Raw genomic sequence first — 23,309 nt, 5'->3', positions numbered from 1 at the left:
TATTTTGCCATTTACAGCTTTGACACCTTTAAAATGTTTTAAATCCACTACCAAAAATGGTGATTGTCACTGAACAGCTAAGTAACAGTTTGGTAATTCAAAGTTTCACATTTGAAAGCACACTTTTCAACCCTTCCACCACAAATAATATACAAGTCACTTGGCAAATCCATGCTAAACAAAAGTCTTAAAATGACCAGGAAAGGAAGCCTATGCCAATTTTTGTTTCTGAAAGTGATTCTCACATTGGTATATATATTTTTTTTTTTTAAGAAATCAAACTTCTACTGAGGTTTTTTCTTTCTTAAAGACAGTTATGAAAAAGGTGGGGAAAATGAAGAAATCAGTACACAGCACTCCTGAAACTACCAGAAAAAACCACATAATTGCAGTATGTGTGAGGTGGGAGTCAGGGTGAGGGAGCAGAAATGAGGTGACAATGGGGGGCAAAACAAAACAGATTTGCAAAGCTGTGAGAGAAAACATCAACTTTTGGAAGAGATTAAACTTACAGATAGTTTAATAACTGCATTTAAATTGACAAGAAAATCATCTGGAATGATTTTCAAGCTGCAAATATGAACCCTACAGTTAAATATTTAACTAATCAGAATTACATTTTACTGAAAGAAATCATCCAAACTGACTTAACATACAATCCACCTCACAGTCAGTCACTGAACTGTTCAATATGTGGAGACTTTACAATCCAGGATCCATAACTATGTTGCTCTAAGTAGCTTTGCAGCAAACTTTTAGCTTCTTGGTACAATTCAGATTGAATCTAAAAAAAAGAAACAAAGATCTCAGTAATGATGGTTGCAGAGACCTGTGTTCTTTACCACCAGCATATAATATGCACAAACAGAAATCTTGTGGAAAACACTATATACAGACCTTAGTTTCCTCAGTTGCTGACAGTGAAAGTGTTACAGACTCTGAAAACATACTCTTTTTATATGTTTGGGCATTTATTGGGATGAGAGAATTGTTTTGTTAAACATTATTCTTTTTCAGCATCTTTTCAGTTTCAAGAATATCTTTACACAGAAAATAAACTTACTATCACTCAATGCAAATATAAACACATGAACAGTCAATTAGCAAGCCATTCTATTTTGAAGTAGTTTTTGAGTCATTTAAAAAATGATCTCTTGCATGTTCTGACAGGAGGAAAAAAAAAAAAGATATGTACTTTACAAAAACTTAAGTTACACGTAACAATTTTGGAAATAAAATATATCTCTTGAACAAAGGAGAGGAAAAACCTGGAAGAGTACCGAGAAGTAAGATGAGACTACCTATTTCCAAGTATGGACAGAAGTGAGTGAACTGTGTTTACAGCAATCAAGAATCACAGTAGCTCCTTTAAGTAATTTATCTGTATTTTTATATGGAAAGGAAAGTCTGGGACCTAATGCTGTCTTTCCATGAACGATTCCTACTTTCCTACTCCTCTGTGACCAAAGAATCCTCCCATAAGACTACACTGTGGTAGAAAAGTATCTACCTACGTATGAAACAAATATAAAAAGTAAGATTGAAAATGAACTAATGAACAAAAAACCCCCAACCTTTTTAATATGAAACTATCTTATGTGAGGAAAATGGCCAGCAACCTCCACATGCCGAGACAAAACACAGCAGATCTTCACAGAGAATGTTTCACGATTAATTCAGCAGATTAATTTTACTTGAATATAGCCAATGAAGGAGATACAGCTGTTCAGGCGAAGTCTTCAGCAAAGCAGAAAGTCACCCCTGGCTACCAAACCAGCTTTGAGAGTAGCTGTTAAGAATCTCCTTACTGAAACGTCCCCTCCCTTCCCGTACCAGCTTACCTTAGCTTCATGGTACGTTGTAACCTGAAGCAAATCATTCCGTTCTGCTTCCTTAGCAAGCAATTTGAAACGACTAAACATGGCCGCCTTGCAAAGGCGACTTGCCATGTAAGCGCCACTTTTGAATGGTGAGCTATAGTCAAAATGAAAAAAGAATAACAAAAGTCAGTAACAAATACATTACAGTACGTTGTTTTGACCATTACAGGATTTTTTTTCCCCTCTAATGCTTTGCGAATACAATCACAGGATTCTACTTCCACTTTCAATGAGCAAAGCTAATGCAAATCAGCAGCTGTGAGAATTTAAACAAGCCAACCAAAAACGATTTTCAAACTGGAATTCATCTGAACTAGGATGCCAACTGGTTTTACGTACCGTGAAAACTAATATATTTACTACAACAGACAATGAAATAAAGACATCTCAGTTCAAAGAACTATTTGATTTCATATCTTGGTATTTCACTGTGAAGTTACAAGATCTCTAAAACTACATCTAACCATGGGATGCATTCACCTAACACAGGAGAAAACCCCTCTCATTTGGGTAATACTGTAGCCTCCATGCATAGCTTAAAAAATTAATATGCCAATGAACCTGCACAAAACAATAAGGCTAGCTCTTATTTCCAACATAACAAGGAAAAATTCTAACCTTTCAGTGGTTTTTCCATTTAACCCATCCACAACCTCCAGTGATGTATCTGACAACGACCAGTTCAGACTAAGAGACCTCTGTGTATAGTCCATTTGAATTGGGCGTGCAGCATTCACCAAGTAAGTATGGGATCTGTTGACCACATAAGGCATGGGAAGCTTTGATGTAAGTGCATCATCAACACGTTGTTTTATAGCTATTTCTAGTCCTCTTGTATCCTTGCAATTTCCGTTTCCTGTTAAACAAAACAAGATCAGTTACATATAAGTACATCAAATTAAAAAAAAAAAGCTAAGAATGCAGATGTTTCCATTGGTCTACATTATATTCATTTTTCTACACATAATTAACATTTGGAAAAATCAGTTCCAATATTCAGTTGACAGAACAGGAATGATTTCACAGTTTCTTCTCCAGAGGCATCATTACTTTCATTGGATGCATCCTTTTTGGAACATCACATTCTTCATCAACTAGTTACACTCCTTGCAGAAGACACCATTAAAATAGAAGCTGCAACACAAACTTTGATGTTCTAGATTACAAAATAAGCTAGGGAGTTGCCCACATTAATCCATATCCAACAGTATTTCTGTCTGCCTAGTAAACAAATATGCTTTGGTCCATAGTATCTCAAGGAATGGGCATAGAATTTCTATTAAATTGAAGTGCAATATATTATAGATTATGTTTACTCTGAATACCACTTAAGTGAGCATATTAGAAATTTTACTATCACTTTTAAGTAAAAGCGCCCAAACTTCCTCAGAAGGAACAGGCAGTCATTCACCAACTCTTGCAAGATCGTTCGGAGCACTTCAAAAACCTTGTTCTGTGTTAGAAAAGGAAAAGCTGCTAAATCTTCAATGTCTGGGGAACTCAGACATCTGTGTACTAGAGTCTCATAATACAAATACTGAGAGCAAGGAACACCTGCAAACCTTCAGGATAATACTCCTTAATTTAATTCCACCACATAAATAAAAGCTACTGAACTGAGATCTGGTAATAATATGGTCTTCTTGACTGCCACAAGATCCTGAGAATTCACTATCACCTTGGTAAACCTTATTCCTCAACAAAACATCTATTTGCATTAACCAATACAAAGGGGGGAGGTGAGGGGGCACAGACCACGGTCACAACAGAAAACTGAACAAAGACTTTCCAATAGAGCTCTTAAGATACCCCAGGGTGAAATTGAGCGCTTTTCAGTTAAATACTGGCAGCTCTTCCACCACTGTTCATTTCTACAGTTAAGTGGCTAACACTGTCACCTTAAAGTCACCATATTTGACTGAACAGTTAACAGCATTTGTCACACTTGCTATTTTCTCAATATCTAAAATTTAATTTGTTATAAAACAATGCTGCACTTCTTCTGTTACTCTAATACACAGTAAAGGAATAACAACCTGGCAAGACAAAACAAACCCACAATGACAAAAGAGCAAGCCTGAGTTCTACATTAGAGCATTTCAAAGATGAGTGAAAAAAAAATACACGCTTAGTACCTTTTCAGAAAAATACTATAATTCTTTAAAGAACCATCTTGGGTCAGTTTACGTTTTATAAAATGTAATCGAACTGGAACTTGAAAACATACAAAAAACCCAATGAGATTTGCATTAAGCTTACCTACAAGAATATTGTTGATGTACACTGGTTCAATGAAGTGACTCAGCAATGCTCCCTGAATACCAACCACTTCCCATTTTGTTAATTTGTCACTAGCTGACATACTGCTGGCTCTAACAGTTTTAGGTGGACAACAAACAGTTAGGTACATCTTGCCTTCTACAGCAACATGAAGACTCAATTCTTCACTAGTTCCGTAAGCAGATATAGATTGTGGATTGAGATGTCTGAAAGACAAGAAAGTGAATTTCAGTGAGAAAGTACTCTAATCAGAGATTATTGTAAAGTGCTATCTGTTTCTCAGAAAACAATTATCAAGAGGATCTGGTCCTTACATTATGTTGTTAATTTTAGAAACACCTCCTTCAGCTGCTCAAGTGACTGGAATACTGAAATCAGTATTTAAATAAGAAATAGTAATTCAACCCAATCTTAGCCATCAGTTGTGCAAATATTAAAAAAAGATCAGCATATGTTGCAAACAAGCTATCACTTTGTGTCTACTTAACATGGTGACAGAAGTTACATGTGAGGCTGTTCATCTTGTGAAAACACAGTTGTAAGGTTGTTAATCTCCTTTAAAACACAATTTACACTGCAATTCCTCAAAATATTTAAAACAAGCAGATGCAGCACATTAGGGAGACACAACAGTGATTGCCTGAAGCAAAACATTTTTCCCCCTTAAGAAGGTAAGAAGTCAAAGCCTGAAGTTCTGAGCTAACTCTCCCCAATTTTATTGTAACTTACAATGTTATGGTTAAAGGTGCTCTTGCTTTACTACATTATTATAAAGCAACCATTTAATTTTGGTGTAAGAAACATGCTACTGCCTGTTAATAAGTGGGCACATTTCGCTATTTAATGGATTACTTGCAAGTAGCTCCTTTTTAAAAACTATCTTTAAACAACCCCACACATTAGCAAATCTGCTCTATTAGAAGAAAATACTTCCCAGTGTTTGTCTCAAGAGACCACACACCAGAATGGACAAAAAGCAAGAGAAAAAGTGCTGAATCTGTGATCCGTCAACTATTACAGAGTAGCTTACAAACTGCATCCAGTCCCATCAATGCATTTCCTCGTAAGAGCAGGCTATGACACTGGAAGTAATCTAAAACCTTCTTGCAGTTCCAACAGGATGGGCTCCTCCGGTCAGCACAACTCGCAATGAACTGGCTGTGACTTCCAGCTCACAAGTCTGCCTTCCAAACACCCACACACAGTACAAAAGCAGCTACCTGTCTTCTACATATGATAAAGTTATGACTGTACGACTTTCAGGGACATTATTCCACTGCACCACTGTAAGGCACACAAAATAACACTGTTCATATTAACTTGGTAAACCAGCGATTGCTGCTAGTTAAATGTCAAAACTATTAAAAAAACCCCACAACTTTCAGAAATTTAACAGAAGTTGGAAGTGTAATAAGCACAGGAGTGTATTTGTCCCATCAAGTTCCTCTCATTACCTTTTTTCTATAAAGCAGAGCAGGAGCCTGTTATTTTAATTCAAGGCTTTTTATACTCTAGTCCAGTGGTGCAAATAATGACATTAAGTCACCACATCCACTTGCTCAGTGGTTAAATTTAATGATTTATTAGTATTTTAACAGTATCTTGGGAGGGGGGTTAACAGGTAAGCGGGTATCTGTAATAAATGAAGCATCATCCTGAAGCTATAACCCACGTAGAAGTTTTTTGTATCGCCATGTTGAGCTGTTATCTCACACACTTATCACTACCACCCTGAACATTGTTTCCAAAACATGACAATAGCCTGCCTCCATCTTAGAAATGTGTAAAAATGCGTATTTTCCACACTCAAAACGTGTTTGTCACTGCTAACAAACTGATCTTCCACTACAACATCTCTGAGGTACTTACATCTGTGATTTTAACTGAGCAGTTCCTTTTGGAAGCTGATTCATGTAGAGAAAGATAGTTGTATTTTGCTTTAGGGTAAGCAGCTTCGAGGCTGGTGCTGTGCAAAATATGGATTTCTCTGTCCTCATGGGATTTTCATTATAGAACAGCAAAAGATGTCTATAAAAATATCTAAAATAAAGTGTTAAGTAATGGTAAAAGTGAAAAACACTACTTGGTTTACAAATACATCGACATTCACATTTAATTCACGTTTTGAAAATAATCCAGAAGGTCCTAACTATAAAATGCAAGTGCGCTTATATTTACATTTGCAAAAGTAAAACTGAGAACTGGTTAACTATTTGTACACACATTCTCACCTAAGTAAAGAACGTCTGGCAATAACAATGGCATGGCTGTCATGCAACACTCTTCCACAAGGTTGAAAGCACTGACTGTAGTTACATTCTCCTGTTCCTAGAGCTACAACTTCATGCTGTCCACCTAAAAGGAAAACATTTATTTTTACGTGACTGTGGTGGGTTAACCTTGTCTGGCTGCCAGATGCCCACCAAGATGCTCTCTCACAGCCCTGTCCCCCAGCAGGTTGGACTCAATCTTAAAGGTTTTTTCCAACCTAAATGATTCCATAAAAAAATGGAAAAGCTTGTAGGTCAAGTTAAGGACAGGGAGACTGCCTGTTATTTACCATCACATGCAAAACAGACTCGAGTTGGGGAAGATTAATTTATTGCTAATTAGAGTAGTATAGTGAGAAACAAAACCAGAAATAAAGACATATTCCCCTTACCCCACCTTCCTCCCAGGCTCAACTTCACTCCTGACTCCTGTACCTCCTCTCCTCCTTGCCCGAGGGGCACAGGGTATGCGAAACATCAGTTCCTAACCCTTAGTCTCTGCTGCTCCTTCCCTGCTCCCACACGAGGTCCCTCCCACAAGATATAGTCCTTCATGAATCACTCCAGCCTGGGTCCTTCCCACAGGCTGCAGTTCTCCACAAACTGCTCCAGTGTGTGTCCCTCCCACAGGGTGCCATCCTTCAGGAACAGACGGCTCCAATGTGGGTCCCCCACAGGGTCACAAGTCCCACCAGCAAACCTGCTCCAGCGTGGGCTCCTCTCTCCATGGGGCCACACGTCCTGCCAGGAGCCTGCTCCAGCGTGGGCTTCCCATGGTGTCACAGCCTCCTTCAGGCACATCCCCCTGCCCTGGCCTACACAGCCTTACGTCTCTTTGAAACAGCACAAGGAAGTGCTTATGTAGGTCTTGAACACTTGCATGACTGTAGCACAACTATGCATATGACAGAGCCATCAGAACAGAGTACATCAAAGGAGGAGAGCTACCCTTCGCATTGATTTATCAGATCAGAAACACGTTGATCAAGGCTCTCTGGGGACACAAACAGCCTAGGTTTCCCACTCCCCAATACTCACGGTCAAAACAGACTTGCCTTTTCCAATGATGAACGCAGCCAGTGAACTGCCACAACTTTGGTACTCAGGATGTTTGGTAGTCAGGCTGTTAAATATTTCTTCAAGTGTTTGTGGAAGTTTTTGATACATAAGCTGTCCTCCTAAATAAAAGCCAGCAAGACACAAATTTGCAGGGGGGGGAAAACAGACGTGATCAACCACTTGCCAAATTATAAATCTAAACACATGGTAAAAGCACTACTATCAACACACACTTTTGGGATTCTGAAGATTATCAGGATGGACAGGAATACCTAAAGGACAATAATACCTAAACACCTTATGCTTTTTTTATTCATGATAATAGATCAGGGATATAGATCAAGTTGGATCACCTACTGCGCACAGGATGCCAAGTAAGGACAGAAATACTGTTTCTATTTCTGTCACCATTTCACCACTTAAATTCAAGCAATTTACTGAAGTTCTGTCTGTTTATAGAACCGATAGTCAATTTTCTACATTAGCGACACTAATTCTTACAGCATTCTTCAAAGAGAAGATGCTTAAAGTAACAGTAACTTTGTAGAGATCACTACATGCATTGAAAGAAGAATTTAAAACAAAAAAGAAAATCAAGCATTTGCTAGGTAATTTGAATTGATAGAGAAAAACCAAGACTATTCCTTACCCGAACAGATCCTTGAAACACAAGCAGAGTTCATTGGAGTTTGGTGCTCAGCAGTACAGGGAGGATCTAAGAATGTAACATTTCAAATTGGGATGGGCATTCCAAATTTCAAAACATGGATTTCACGCTACTTCCAGCAAGTTAAAGTTTCTAATTCTCTAAGAATTTTCTTTTCTAATTTTGAAGTCCTTGTAAGCGTAGAACTATTTAGGCAGCAACCCTTAAAAGAAGATAACTACTTTTGAAAGTAATAACTCAGTAGTAAAGCCTTTTAATCATAAACATTTGAAACCACTTAGGATCAATTCCATATTGCTGTTACCCAGTGAGTAGCAAATCAAGCGCAACAGCAACAAATAAACTAATTCCTTCAGTATTCTCTGCTCTGTGCTACAAACTGATGCAACTTCTAATACACAAAAAACAGTTGCAGAACAATACAAGTAACTCTGCCCAAAGGATTCCAGAAAACTGACAGAGACCCTGATACAGAAGCATTTAATAAAATTACACAGAGATTTTACATAGGAAACCTTTAAGCCAAGCCTTTAAAATTCTAATTAGGTGTTGCTAGAATATTTACCTGACTTCTCAGAAGCCTTTGCCCCTGTATACTGGAAGTTAAGTAATTCATCAAGAGCCAGTTTAGCTGCATTTAATTTAGATTCCTTCTTGGTTCTTCCCAGTCCAGTATTGTAGCAAACACCATCTACCATGGCACAAAAGGCAAAATAAGGCCTTATGATATTGCCTTTAAAGGAGAAAAAAAGCAGACACAATTAGTGACATTATCTTAAGGTACTTTTATCCACAACTTTATGTGTTTATTCTCATTCCAGGGATGAGTACAAGACAAAAAGGCAATTTTAGCAAAATACAACTCAAACCTTTCACCTCCACAAGAATTTTGGCGGCTTTCACTTTATGCACTTTTCACCAAGTTCTGGTAGCAGCCAGAATTTTATACAATTATCTGATCAAACTCTGTAGTAATTAATTATGAGACACAGCTGTGTAAACAACAAAAGGGCAGCCAAAAAGCAACATCTGTATTAGTGCCACCAATACCAACGGCAGAAATTCAGTCTTTTATTTAGGAAAAGAAGTGTTTACCTGGCACACTAGTTTCTTTGAATTCAAGTTGTAAATGGTGTATTTGTGCAAACTGATGCAAGGCAGACACTGGGTTTATTAGTCCCTGTTTATATCTTGCAATAAACTCCTCTAGGTCTTTCTTTGGAGGACGTGCTGATGATGGGGGTGCATGGGCTGCTTCCAAAAGAAAAGGTTCTGAAACAACATTAAGAAAATACACTCTCCGACAGTTTAAATCTGCTTTTTTGATGCTTCTCAGAAGAACAAAAAGCTAAAACATTTACTCTGGAGCAGTATTGCTTTGTACTGAATCCTACATTAAGAATACTAGCAATTCTGAAACGGTGTGTTATCTCCTCTTTTAAAAGCATCAAAGCTTGGAGTACTGAATCCATATACCTCTGAACACAGACATGTAAATACAACATAGATTCCCCCTCCCCTCCCTTGCAAACCAGTGATCAAATAAAAGTTGCTGATGGCAGCTTCAAAACAATGGAGCATGTGGTTTTGCACACCAAACTATGAAGTGGTGGAACTCCCTGTCAAAGCACTATAAAAGTTTTAGCAACCACACGTATTATTCAAAAAGCAGGTAACTCATTCAAAGAAAAACACCCACAAAGAGCTGCTGAAGAGAGACTACACCTCTGGCTGAGGCGGCCAGGACAAAACACCGGGACAGCTGCACTGCACCGCTACTCTGACCCCACACGTGTGCTCACGAAGAACCACACTTGGAACCAGGACAGCAGGTGGGCGGGCAGTTCATCTGTCCTAGCACAGAGCCCTTCTGCTCTTCAGAGGGCAACGTGAAGCAGGAGAGTCAGGTCATAAGAGAGTTCTGTAAATTCTGAGTAGTCCCAAGGCAAACCCACACTTCTAAGTTTCATTTGAAAGACAAACTCTTCCAAGGAGCACACTGTCTCTGGGCAGTTCTCTTTGACTTGGAGGTCTCCTACAGAATAATCAATTAACACTTCCTGCAGCATCTACATCTGAAGAATTGGTGTGTTCTTTCAGATTTAAGAGAAAAAATGAAACCTTTTTCCCTGTATCAACTCTAGGATGGATGGAATCATCATCTTCAGGGTTGCCATATACTCAGGCACAGTATGTCCCTGCCAAGAACTAAAATAAACTGCTACCTTCAAGTCTCATAAATAGATGTCTTTACCTCAATACAACTATTTAAAGAGATAGAATTCAAAATACATCCTGGGACATCTGGAACCAGTTAAAACTTTTCTCAACGATCTCTACAAAAATTCATGCCGCAGTACATGGCCGGTATTTTGGCAATCTCTACAGCACACTTACTGTGTAACTGGGAATTCGTAATTATGAAATGCTGCAGACTATATAGCCCACCCTACAACAAATCTCTTACTCTAACAATCTTCCAGTACAAAAGGACACAGGAAGAAGAGGAAGTTCAAGCAGATGCTAAGAAATCATTTAAGAAAATACAGCAGTAAGAAGATGCAGCAGAGGTTGTAACCTTTCAAAAAAAAGAGAAAATGACAAAATTACTTTCACTAGCATTAACAGTGTATTTTAATAGCTAATCCCAGTGTATAAACTGAAAACTATACCTGGATTTGGTGCCACCTTTGGTACACTACACCTGTCAGAAGGTGGAAGCTTTGGCCTTCCTGTCACAGACTGAGAAAGCTTCTTTAAAGGTGACTGCTTAAGAGCCTGAGGTGGCAAAGCCTTCTTTTGTACGGGGTCAAAAAGGGGTATTCCAACACTCTGAAACCAGCTGTTGCTGCTAGCCATTCTTCACCAGCCTAAGCAAATTTAACAGTGAAGTTATGAGATGTTAAAGGCATGCTGCAAACTCCAGTTTTCTTAATTAAGATGTTTCACAAGAGCCCTACAAATAGCTCGAACTCTGCTTGCCTAGAGGCTGGGGCAGAAGACCTGAGACCCAGCGTCCTTCCAACCCCCTCACACCACGAGGTTCAGCTAACCGCCTTCCCCGACGCCTAACACGGCTCTGCACCTCCTCCTGCAACCAGCCCGAAGGACGAGACACAACCCCCCAGCCGGCGCTCGAGGGTGCAAGGTGAAAACTAAAGCAACAAAGCTGCTCCCTCTCAAGTTTCCAGGACAAGCTGGCGCTGGGGTGGAAAACTTTGGTACCTGCTCTCCTCTCCTCCTCCTGTGCTGTGAGGAAACCCACACCGCTTGGGCGGCCCGCCCTGGTCGTCCAGCTGCGGAGCGTTTACACCCGCCGGAGAACGCCTAAGGTGAGAGAAGGGAGGAGCAGGAGGAGGAGGCGCGGGCGGTGGACGGCGGCCGCCCCTCCTCAGCGCCCTGAGGGCTTGAGCGCCCGCTCCGCGCCTCGCCCTGGCGGCTCTTCCCGCCAGGATCCCGGGGCGGAGGGATTCGAGGAGCGGACGGGCCGCTGCGCATTCCCGCCATTTGTCGAGACGGCAGATCCCTCCGCGGAGCGCCCGCCACGTGCGGCGCGGCCGAGGCGTGAGGGGAGGGAGGGAGGAGGGGAGGGAAGGAGCGCGCCCCGCCTCTCCCCGGGGCCGCAGCGCCCGCCTGCCCGCTGTCTCGTCGGCTTCCCGTGCCGCCGAGCGGCGCGTCCCGGCGGGCAGGGCGGCACCCGAAACCGCCAGAGGCGTCACGGGCCTGGAGCAGCCGAGGGGGCCCGGGCGGGCGGAGCCGCGCCCTGACCCACTTGCGGCGGGAGCGGGCGGCGGGGAAGCACCGCCCGTGGGGCCGCCGCCGCCCCCTCCCTGTGGCTGGTGGCGGCCGCTCTCGGAGTTTCCTACCTGGGGGCACCGGGAGCTCGCCTCGCCTTTTTCCAGGCCCCCAGGGGGAGGGCGGCCTCCCGCCACGGCGGGGGGAGGGGGCCCGGCAGAGCCTCTCCGAGTCACCTCACGTAAATGAGACTCGGTGCAAAGTTCCACTTAAAACACTTTTTTTTTAATCAAGGAAGTCGAACAAAAAAAAAAGCTGCCCTGTACAGTAGTTAAATTTTATTACAAGTGTAATAAACTTAATGATTTTTAGCACTAAGGCAATCACAGTTTCATAAGTTATATATATATAATTTACACAAGTCTACATCAACAAATCAATTACCAGTCACATCAACGAGGGGTTCATGTTATGGCAAATAACGTTTATGAAAATTCACAGTTAATCCGCAAGTATTTTAAAGATGCAGGAATCATATTGCACATAATAAAACAGTGGACGCCGAGGAGCAGATTTACAGTGTTCCAGCTATTCCTTCACAGAATATACATTGGTCATCATCATGCAATAACTTCAGATACAGAATGGTATCATGTACCACAGTAAACAGTTACTCACAATGTAAGTTTTAAATAGAGTAGCAAAAAGCTGTTAGGTTTCTCTTTAAACCATATTTAAATTCTTAAAATATAATAAAACACTTTGATAAAATCAAACGGAATTATGGTTGTCACATTATACTTCTAGTATTCTTCTTTGTCTTTTCCTTTCTTTTCCTTTTCATCCTGTAGTGCAGTACCAAGTTTCTTTATCAGGACCGACAAAACTTTGTCCAAAGGATCCATGACACCGCGCTGCAGCCACTTTGGAATAGTAGTCCTTGCATGGTGAAAGCCCAGCTTTTGGAGGATGTAGTCAACGCCAACGGGATCAATTTTTCTCCCAGTCCAGGATATTAATCTAAAAAAACAATAAAGAGGGATCTCCATCTCAAATATATAAATATAGCAACTGGCGTTTGTAGAAACCAAGCATCCATTTTTACCATTGTTACTTCTGACCAACTTAAGTCTAACAGCCATTGTTTCAAACTTAATTTATACAGATAAGCTGAAGATGACCAATGGAACATCCTTTCCTCAAGGAAGCAAAAAACCACACTGGGCTGCCTCCAGACCATGTTTAAATTGGTTTATTATTACTGCTAACACAAAATGCCAACTGGCAAGAGTTGTTTGGCCTGGGTTGATGTGTTGTTTTGATATGTGAATGAACATTTTGATAGGTGAATGAAGTGCTCCAGCAGTGGCAGCAGAGGTTAAAAACCAAACAAACACTGACGCAGAGAAGAGTCATTTTCAGTGATTAGAAGTGCATATTGAGAGCAGCAAGTTGCTGCTATACACACTCTTCTTTTGTGCCAAATTTCAACTGCCATATAGCAACTAATATATAGTGCTTTTTTATTTTAAGGTGACTGCTTAAAGAACTAAAACTGGAATGCTAAAAATGGAAAACTGCAAGATGAAAAACTATATGGCAGAAAGAGAATGGACTGTTGTAGGACAGAGTCAAACACAATAATCTGTGGTCCTTAATGAGTTTAAATTTTACTGTATCCTAAATTTGAAGAGCCTCCAACCGTACCTTTAATCTGAATAAATTCTAATCTAGAAATTAACTGATGCAATAGATAATTGCCTTATCCATCTTCTGTCATGTCCTGTAGCAGATATCTTTCCTAGCAGCCCTAATAGCCGAAGACAGATGTGTAACAGCATCCATATGATTGATCCTCTTAGGGGCTGAACAGCATCAACTTGGAAACACTTGTCATTTGCAGGACAGTACCCACAGATAAAATGCATTAACAGACTGCAGATCAGCCTGCTTGTTACCTGAGCGTGGGTTCCAAATGCCAAGTATTGCACATAAATTCTCTCCAGTCAACTGTAGTGTACGTAATGCTTTCCTCTGCCTCTTTGTCAGTGGAGCTGTCCTCAAGAACACCAACTGAGTTCTTCTGCCCTGGACGAGCAGCCAAAATGCGAGGAGGAAAAATTGCTACAAAACGGAAAGAGGAAAACCCCACACCAGTCAGTCATGAGCATCTCACTTGTATTCTCTTTGTACAGCATTTAAATAAAACAAAAGCACAAATCTCAGGGAAAGAGAACACCACCTTGTGTTTCAGCTTTACAGAATTTCTGGCAAACAGTTTTGGTTTGAACAAAGTGCTAGTAAAAACTATGCTGTGAAAACTGTAATAGGCACTGGATAACAATGGAATGTGGGATTCTTCCCTCTCTCTGTCAGCCCAACACATCCATATAGAGGGGCTTGCTTTCAAATCTGTCATGGCATTCAACAAAGCATATTACGTTCCCTAAGCAAAATTCAGACGTGCTCCTAGTTTAGAATATTTCTTTAGATTGAGAGAGTAGTCTCTGAGGAAGAGGAGGATGGTGGGGGAATAATTAAGTTAAAGCTTTGTCCAAAGGCATCAAGAGGATCTGAACGCAGATCTTACTTCAGTTTAAGTCCTGGGATACAGAAAAGGAACAGCAGCTCCTGCTCTTCCAAACAACATATTTCATAAAAAAAAAGAAAAAATCTGTGAATTTGTATTGAATTTTGATTTAAGACAGCTTGACAAAGTTCCACCAAAAATAGTTATCCTCCCCTTTTATTAGTTTCTTCACCTGTTGGACATTTTACTATAAAGTGCTTTTAGGAAGCACTGCTAGCTGAGCTGTATACAATTATATGTAAACAGATTTTTATATGATTAGTTATAAAAATAAAATTTCAAAATACTTAATTTAAGGTGTTCTACATCATATAAGTTACGTTTATACATCACAACATGTTGCATCACATGAATAAGTATTACATTTTCTATACAGTTCAGTAATGAGTGCAAACTACTATGCACAACATTGAATTTGACACACATCAGAAAAACAAAATATGTGACTTTCACATACATGACTGTGTCACATATTTCTTTAAAGGCTGCCACAAGAGTAAAGTACAGAAATTAAAGTCTAGAGCAGGATTGCTGTGGCAAAATTCGGAAAACCTTATTTTAAGATCAGAAGTTGTAAAACTTCAAATAAGCAGCTTTTAATTTCAGTGATGACACCTCATCTGACATAATAGATAATTATATAGTATTTGCTCTCCACAGCTTCCATGAGGAGGGAAAGTGGAGAGGGAGGTGCTGATCTCCTCCTGGTATCCAGTGATAGGACGCACGGGAACGGTTCAAAGCTGTGCCAGGGGAGGTTTAGGCTTGACATTAGGAAGCATTTCTTTACCAAGAAGGTGGTCAAACCCTGGAAGAGGCTTCCTATAGAGGTGGTCGATGCCCCACACCTGTCAGTGTTTAAAAGGCATTTGGACAATGCCCTTAACAACAGGCTTTAACTTCTGGTCAGCCCTGAAGTGGTCAGGCAGCTGGACTAGATGATAGTTGTAGGTTTCTTCCAACTGAAATACTCTTTTATTCTATTCTACTTATAGTAAATGTAACATCTGAAATAATTTTATCTGTGATCAACACTCACAGTGCTGTTATAATTTCCAATTCCTAATTAATTTAGTAGGTTTTAGATAATCATGGGAATAAGTACTTGTAAAGCATTAAAGCCATTAGACGATGACCTTCCCTTCCACATGCAGGTAATCATAGAGCACAGTCAGTCATTCATGACCGCACTGTTTATTCACCTTGTCTGCAACAACAAAAATCAATCTGTGTTCACTGCACTTTACATCAAACTCATTTGTCTTCAATTTGCTGCTCTTAGCAAAGACCACATATTGCTTAACAATGAATGTGTCGAATTTGAATGCTGCAACTGAACATATTCATGTGGAAAAGTATTCTGAAGTCAGAAAAATACAGTTGAAAGAAACTGCATTGATGAAGGGACTGCAATAAAAGTAACTTCCTAAAACAGTTTTCATCTGCATATACCGTCTTACAAAAAGGAAAACTATATATCAGGTGTCAAAACAGGAGCAAGATTATGACTTAGAGTAACTAGCACAAGCTCATCAGCAGTGGGTAAGGAACAGAAATTGAGGATATGTCTGTTCTCTGCAGCATACTGCAGGTAGGTGCTGCACTGGAGGCGACAAAATTGTTTTTGAACAACCTGCTGTACCTACACAGTGTAGCAAAGTGCCACACAGAGATACTAGTACAGCTCCCTGCACAGTGGTGGCACGTCAGCATAATGACACTATGAGGTTTTTAAGTTGTACACAACTATTCTGTTTCCAGCCCTACAGGAGCTGACTTAAAATCAGCTCAACTATTTCCTGAATGATGTTGCACTTTCTGAGAAGTGCCAAAATAGCTCTTGGCTTTTCCATCTAAAATAACCAAGAAAAAACATTTTGTTGTTGTACAGTTAAATTTCACTTATCAGTGATTGAAAGAGGTAACTATCATTTCATACCATTAAGTCCAGATTTCAAGAACATTTAATACTACTTCTGTTGATCACAGAGGAAGCAAAGTTAGGCTTAGCTTTTTTTAACAAGGCAGCTCTAATAAAAAGTGTGAAATATTTACAGTCAAATAGTCTGACAACCGCAGATTGTCAGACGAGCGTCACCTTGTAAATAACAACTTACCTTTTTCTTTTTCTTTTAGATAAGCAGATACCAAGTCATGCAGAAACATAATCAACTCAGCATCCATAGTTACACAAATGTGGTCTGTAAATTCAGTTACTACACTGCATTCCACCTTTGGTTTAACACTTGTATCTACAGTCAGATAAAAAATAGTATTAACACACTTACAAGTACACACATTATACATAAAAGTACAGAGAATATAAATACACATAATCTGAAAATGACACTGCTGTTACTGAATCAGGGACTCAAAAGAGAGGAAGAACCACAATTAACACCTGTGTTTAGCAGCCTCAGCATTTTTTAAAGTTTTCCCAACAGAGTAACTTCTGGTATTTTATAAAAGATGTTGAAAATAAAGAAATACTACCATGTAGCAACCTTGATCATCCCCAATGTGGAAAGTCGACCTAGAGCTTGTGCTATGCTATCAGTGCAAGATTTTAGACAAGAAAAGCTAATGGCAGATTTTGCTAGTTTGGCTATTGAAAAAACAACCAAAAACCAACATGTTGACTTATCTAGCAGTATTATCCAGGTATGGAGTAAAACCACAGCTCAGCCAAGATTAACATCTATGTTAATGTCTTATACCATCAAAAGTCTTATTTCCCACCATTTCCTATTGCAGTCTGAATACAATGTTTTGAAAACAAAAGCATAAAATTCAGGTTCCTGTCTTATATTCCCTTTTTCAGAATGGCCCCCCTCTTTAATATTTTAATTAAAATAAGAAAACCAACCACCTAAAATCAGCCAGCCTAGCTGAAATATTCCTATTAATTTCTCTTAGTGAGTTTTTTCTATAATAACCAGTCTCTGGACTAGAGCTTCACACTCTCAACAGAATTCCCTCTACATTTTATTATGAAATGGTATCCTTTCTTACAGATCAGCAGTAATTCTCAGATTAAATGCTCTGCTCTTATCAGCATGGTAGCTTTGTGTTTAACTCCTGATTTGAGAAATAGCTTTGGATCAAGATAAAACAAATTATGTTTACTGCACCTTGTAATGAAGGCTCTTGTGGCTCTTGAACATGAATAGATTTAAAATCCAGCTGCATCCTTGGCAATGCAAAGATGGTTTCAGTTTCATGGTTGTAACTGGAGCCACCTCTGAAGCCACTTAGCAAGCTTGAACTTTTCACTGTTGTGCTGCTCTCTGGGTTGTTAGCATCAACATTTCGTAGCAGGTTTAACTCTACATGGACAATAGGAAATTCCTGAATCCAACTTTGTCACAAGACTTTTATCACAGTACACATGCAACGTCATTTGCATTAGTTTTCAGTTCTTAAAATTGTGACAAGACAAAAAAGTTAAGAATGGCTACTATTTCCTTGTAAAACTGCTGGTGCATGATTATTAAGATGATTATATCCTTTTATCCTCCCAAAAGCATGGCTACAAAAGCTCAAACAATCAAATGTTGTTGTAGTTTATAAACTTAAATGCTCCGGATGTAGCAAAACAGGGCTACATAAAAATATCTAACAGACAGCACCTCTATTTGTGAGCTTCAGCCACTACCTCCTGTTGTGTCTTTTAAAAGGAATAAATATTAGTATATTGATAATTTAAAAATATTTTTTCAAGAAACTATCATTGCGCATTTCTCACTATATGCCATACTCTGCTATTCGCCCTTTCACAGAAATTCTATTGATATAATCTACTGATTCTACAGTTTGTGAATGAAATAGTGACAGCTGTATTTTAAGATTTCTTTTAACATTATCTTGAAAGTTTTATTTTCCAATTAACAGTGATTTAAAGATATGACTCAAAATGTTTTAAGGCCTAGAAGCAGCTGAAGGTTGAAAAACTTTAGGCAGACAAGTAATTTTCAAGTGTTAGTCGTAATGGTAACAGAAGCCTAAAATACATTCCTACTTCAACTTAATCCATAAATCCTTCATATACAATGAAATATATCCTCATGTTACAAGATCACAACTGGACGTGAAACAAGAAAATGTTTTGCATATAGTGAAAGAGGGAAAGACTACAACAACTGCAATGCCAGATACATAAACATCCTGTACACTAATGGAGCTTTACTGCACAGTTTGAAAAAGGACATAGCTCAGGAACACTTCCAGCTGTTCAGCATATTGCTGTGCTTCACTCCACAGTTCACCATAAGGTTCTCAAGAAGAAACAACTTCCATTATTTCAAATTCCCTTCTCCGCGTAGCCCACTTGAAATTTAGCAGTTTTTAAACAGCACCATCTGCACTGCCTGGCAAGCAGACCAATCCCAAAACTTAATGAACATGAATCTAACCTTCATTCCTTGTGGCTGTAACATAATTGAACCACTCTTTCACACTGGCAACTCCATGTGGGGGGTTTTCGTGGCGGCGCCTTGTTATCTTTGTGATCGTTGCCATAGGGCTTTCGAGGGCTCCGCATGGTTTGGTGACCATGGTGTTATGGCCCAAATGGAAGTCCAGGGTTTGCACAATGTATGTGGAGTGTTCACTAGTACCTGCAGTGAAGGTGTGGGTGGCATGGGGTGAAAGAAAAAAAATGGAAAAAGAAGCTTGTTAAGGGTAGTAGGATTTCTCCTCTTACTCTCCTCACACAGGTATTTAACATGCATAATTAGTATGCCCGTGGTGTTAAAAACTGGTATAAAACTTGCAAACAACAGAAAAATTAAATCCTCAGTAGCTACAGACAGTAAAATCTTCTCAATATGAAGACAAATATAAGCAGTAAGACCATCAAAATTCATCATTCAGAAACAAAGGACTACATAAGCACAGACATGCAATTAACAAGGCAGACAATCCACGTTGTGGGCATATTATCAGGGACATATCTAGTATATTTGAAAGTGTACTTTGCATTATTCCACAGATAAAGCAAATTGTGGTAAAGATGGAGAGGCAACAGATTATTATTTTAAGTGGTATATTTTGGGAAATAATCTTGATTCAGACATAAATTTTTCTTTGATTTCTTCTTATGTTATCAACACATTCTTAAAACTCATTTAAAAGGAATTTAGAGAAGTGAGGGAATGGTTTAAATTACCATCTTCCCAAACTTTCTGGGCTTCTGTCCAAAACGCAATATTGGGTTCTTCAAGGTGAAACAAGGCCCATGATTTTGAGCGGAAATTAGGTCCATGAAAACAAGCCAGCGTCATATGGTTTCCATGCAGGCTCATGGATCCTCCAAATTGCATTCCATCTTCTGGCAGTGGCATCTGAAATAAGGATATATGGCACCCAGACACCACTTTCAAAACTCCTGGCCAATGGCGATGATGGGCTGCATCCAGCACTAGAAAGTAAACATGCAATAGCAAGAACAAACTTTAGGAAGGAGAAAGATAAAGAAAAGATAGCTGCTGTATTTATATTTTTAATAATGCATAGAATTACGGGCGATATTTTCTAATCTGTTTCATTGACACTGTTTCATCTTTGTGATGTAAGGTGGTTGTAGCTTAAGAGTACCTGAACAAGCATACTTGAAAATCAGTGACTCATTGTGTTCAGACAAATTATGGTTTCAGCTCATGATTAATAGAAAGTAAGAGTAACATTACACTTTCACTGCTACTCCAAGTAGAAATGTTTTTTTATGAAATAGACTTCAAAATAGACTTTGAAAATTATTTCAACTCTATTGAAATAGTTTGAAAATGGCAAAAAAGATTTTTTATTTTTTAAACAAAACTACAACTAAAACCTAAAAATAACATAATTTAGTTCACTATTGTGCCCCAGGTTGAGCAGGGTACTCGAGATATTTGCATTCTTCGCTGAAAGGTTATTGCCAGCCCAAATTTACAGGAAAAAAGTACTGAAGAAACTATTTCAAGTCAAATAGATATAGTTGCATGTATAAAGTTGCTCAGATGAATTTTTGCAATTAAAACATCCTACTCGGGAAGTATAATATTTTTTGTACCACTTACGTTGCTCATGTGAGCTTCTCTCTAAGTTGTTGGCCATTGTCTTGGGAGGGAGATAAGGAACAGGTCCCCAGGTTGACAAAGCTCGCTTGCTTGTATCAAACTGCTGAGTAAAGAACTCCTGGAGTTTCATTCCTATTTTTATTAGGTCTGGTGTAGTTGATCTTGAAATCATCACTTGGAAGATATCCCATTTTAAGTCTCCATGGACAAATATCTCACTAGATATTAAAAACAGCAAGAAGATTAGCAGTTAATCTATTTCCTACTGACAATCAAAAAAACCTCACAATGAACCCTTTGCTTTCTAGCAGACACATTTCTTTGGGTAGCATTACTGGACACAAGACATACAGGCAGAATCTGACCTTATCAAACATTATACATTTCCAACAGTATTACCTTTTATCAGAGATGCTTGAGTCCAAAGTGTTATACAGATTAATTTTCCATTCATCCTGTAGTTTAAGATCAGCATTACTGAAGATTCCCATTAGGATACTGGACCCCATATAGTCAACACGTGCTTCAGTAGAACCCATGGTAATTTGAATTTTGTGACTGGGCTGTTGGTTTGGGTGTTCAGAAATATGAGCTGAAATACCAAAGCAACGCAGAAATACATCATTAAAGATAAGAAAATCAGTTTTTTCAGTCATATCACCCTTATGTCATCCACGTGATACAGAGGGACTGAGAAAGCACTGGCTTTACCAGATGCCTGGGGAGGTCGTAACTGGTGTAGGACCAGAACACCTCGCCTCTTTCCAAAGGCAGTTTTGCATTTCCCAGACTGTAAGCACTTCTGAAATTCTAGGAGGAGCTGAAATGCTATCAGAGTTTTCAGTTGCCATCTGTCCAGACAGCTGAAGAGGGCTGGGGGGCTGCACAACTAAATAGTGTAATTTTAGAGCAATCCTGAGACTGAATCAGCCCTTGATCAGAAGGCTATCCCTTCAATTCGAAGCGTGTTTCATAGTCAGAATACACAAGTAAGAATCTAAAGTTTTTATATCCTAGCAGGTTTACAAAGCGAGGTACTGTGTATAATCTTTAGTTTTTCACATTTATTGTCTGGAGCATATACTAATACCAGGCAGCTTTCCAACTTACCCACCATCTCCAGGGTATTAACATCTATGGTACCTCCAACAACTCCCCCTCTGGAGTCCAACTGTGATCGTCCCAAGCCAACAGACATGCTAATTTCCCGATCTCTGCTACTACCCACAGACAGACGACCCTGGCTTTTCAAACCACTGGTGGTCCACCTAGAACAGAGGTGAAAATAGACAAGAGTTTTCCAGGCTGTCAAAAGAGAAACTGAAAATTATTTACTGGAAAGCAGTAAATAATGTGGTTAGGCATATGTGACTTCAGGATTAAGCATCTACCAGTACTCATGAAGGGCTTTACTGTTCAAAATTGAAAAAGTTAGGCTTGTAAAGCTAGAAGACAAACAGACTGAAAACAGTCTGTGGGGTTTTTTTTCCCCCGAAACAACACTGTCTGTTAAAACATACTTGACCTTGTTTTATACTTACGTGGTGTTGCCCATTACATTGCTCATATTCATTTGAACATTTAATTGTTTTAGGTTCATAGCAAATACAACCAGTGTTTCCCATGGTGTTCCTTGCTGGCTTCCAGCTTTATTTGACTTATTAAATGGAGTTGATGTTTTTGAGAGAGTATCTAAACCAAAAAGTAGACAGAAATTTAAATTATTCCACATGCTAGGAAAAACTGCCAGAATATATCCATTGTACATATTACAAAAGGAAAGACCAACACCCTATTTAAGGAGCGTCCGAAAACTACGAGTGAGGGTGAAAACTACAGGATTTGCAATATGCATTGCTTTGTCATAGAAATTGATTCACTTTACACATTTATTTTTACCAATATCTTTAAGAGAAATTATTTTTAATTTGCGGTCAGTCATGCAAGAGCATATTTTACATTATTTAGCTGTTTAAAAATACCAGTGTATTCAGAAAATGAATTATTAGTATTTAATATTCAGCAGTTATTTGCACAAGTGCCAAGTCAGAATTTCAAGTATTAGGGTTTTCCTTGCTCTTCTCACAAAAATTGCAATACTCTTATAAGCCTGTGCAAAATTGCATCTCCTATCAGCAAGCCACTCTACCAGCCATAAATCTTTCTCCAACTGTGTCTTCTAAAAACTGTTCATATATAACATCTTGCTTGTGTTCTAAACAGACAAAATACCTCCCCTTTCTTTTCTCAGATATTTTTCCTAGACTAAAATACGCACCGTACTTCTAAATCTCCTATATATAGCTAATGCCATAAATATTCCACACAGCCAGTACTACACTCCTATAAGATACAATACAAAAACATTTGTAGTAAAAGAGATTAAAAGTTACTTTATTTCTTATATATGAAACTACCCTTATTTAGACCTCTTAGTATGAGCCCAAAGTCTCAGATGAAGTGAAGTAACTGACCTCACCTGTGAGCTGTGATGTTGACCCTCTGCTAGTAGAGCGGTAATTGCTTGGATGAGAATAGAGAGCCAAGATGACAATGCAATCAAATTAAGCTGGAGAACGCATCTAATCCCAGATAAACAACTCCTGCTCTAGTAAAAAACTGCAATTTTATAGAAAGTATGCTAACAAACTACACTTTGATTCATCCACATTTTTCTCTCTCTAAGCCATTGACTCTCCACTCCCAGGCATAGTGGAAAAGAATATTTACAGTTACTTTCTACAAAGCAGTAATGACATACTTTTTTCT

General features: G+C 39.0%; 2 protein-coding genes across 12 annotated transcripts in view; both read right to left on the bottom strand.

The window, feature by feature from the left end:
- Positions 1 to 338: 338 nt before the first annotated feature.
- Positions 339 to 11,015, bottom strand: ADAD1 (adenosine deaminase domain containing 1). The gene is made up of 11 exons (XM_074821493.1): positions 10,829 to 11,015; positions 9,252 to 9,428; positions 8,722 to 8,889; positions 8,139 to 8,204; positions 7,486 to 7,608; positions 6,392 to 6,515; positions 6,030 to 6,200; positions 4,140 to 4,366; positions 2,499 to 2,736; positions 1,842 to 1,974; positions 339 to 784 (listed from the first exon to the last, which is right to left on the bottom strand). The coding sequence occupies exons 1-11, from the start codon at positions 11,013 to 11,015 to the stop codon at positions 671 to 673; spliced, it is 1,728 nt and encodes a 575-aa protein (XP_074677594.1). The 3' UTR covers positions 339 to 670.
- A 1,139-nt stretch (positions 11,016 to 12,154) lies between these two features.
- Positions 12,155 to 23,309, bottom strand: part of BLTP1 (bridge-like lipid transfer protein family member 1) — a 124,150-nt gene continuing 112,995 nt past the window's right edge. For all 11 annotated transcript variants that reach the window (XM_074823594.1, XM_074823596.1, XM_074823602.1 and 8 more), the window contains 10 exons: positions 22,082 to 22,232; positions 21,651 to 21,808; positions 20,940 to 21,132; positions 20,541 to 20,758; positions 19,649 to 19,900; positions 18,894 to 19,097; positions 17,613 to 17,807; positions 16,599 to 16,733; positions 13,850 to 14,015; positions 12,155 to 12,911 (listed from right to left, as the gene is read on the bottom strand). In XM_074823594.1, the coding sequence (XP_074679695.1) occupies positions 12,695 to 12,911; positions 13,850 to 14,015; positions 16,599 to 16,733; positions 17,613 to 17,807; positions 18,894 to 19,097; positions 19,649 to 19,900; positions 20,541 to 20,758; positions 20,940 to 21,132; positions 21,651 to 21,808; positions 22,082 to 22,232 (1,889 nt within the window). In that variant the 3' untranslated portion in view covers positions 12,155 to 12,694. The remainder of the gene's footprint in view (positions 12,912 to 13,849; positions 14,016 to 16,598; positions 16,734 to 17,612; positions 17,808 to 18,893; positions 19,098 to 19,648; positions 19,901 to 20,540; positions 20,759 to 20,939; positions 21,133 to 21,650; positions 21,809 to 22,081; positions 22,233 to 23,309) is intronic.

This window comes from Strix aluco, chromosome 4 (genome assembly GCF_031877795.1).
Source record: "Strix aluco isolate bStrAlu1 chromosome 4, bStrAlu1.hap1, whole genome shotgun sequence".
NCBI lineage: Eukaryota > Metazoa > Chordata > Aves > Strigiformes > Strigidae > Strix > Strix aluco.
Note: the sequence above shows the minus strand (reverse complement) of the source record. Positions and strands in the feature narration are given on the sequence as shown.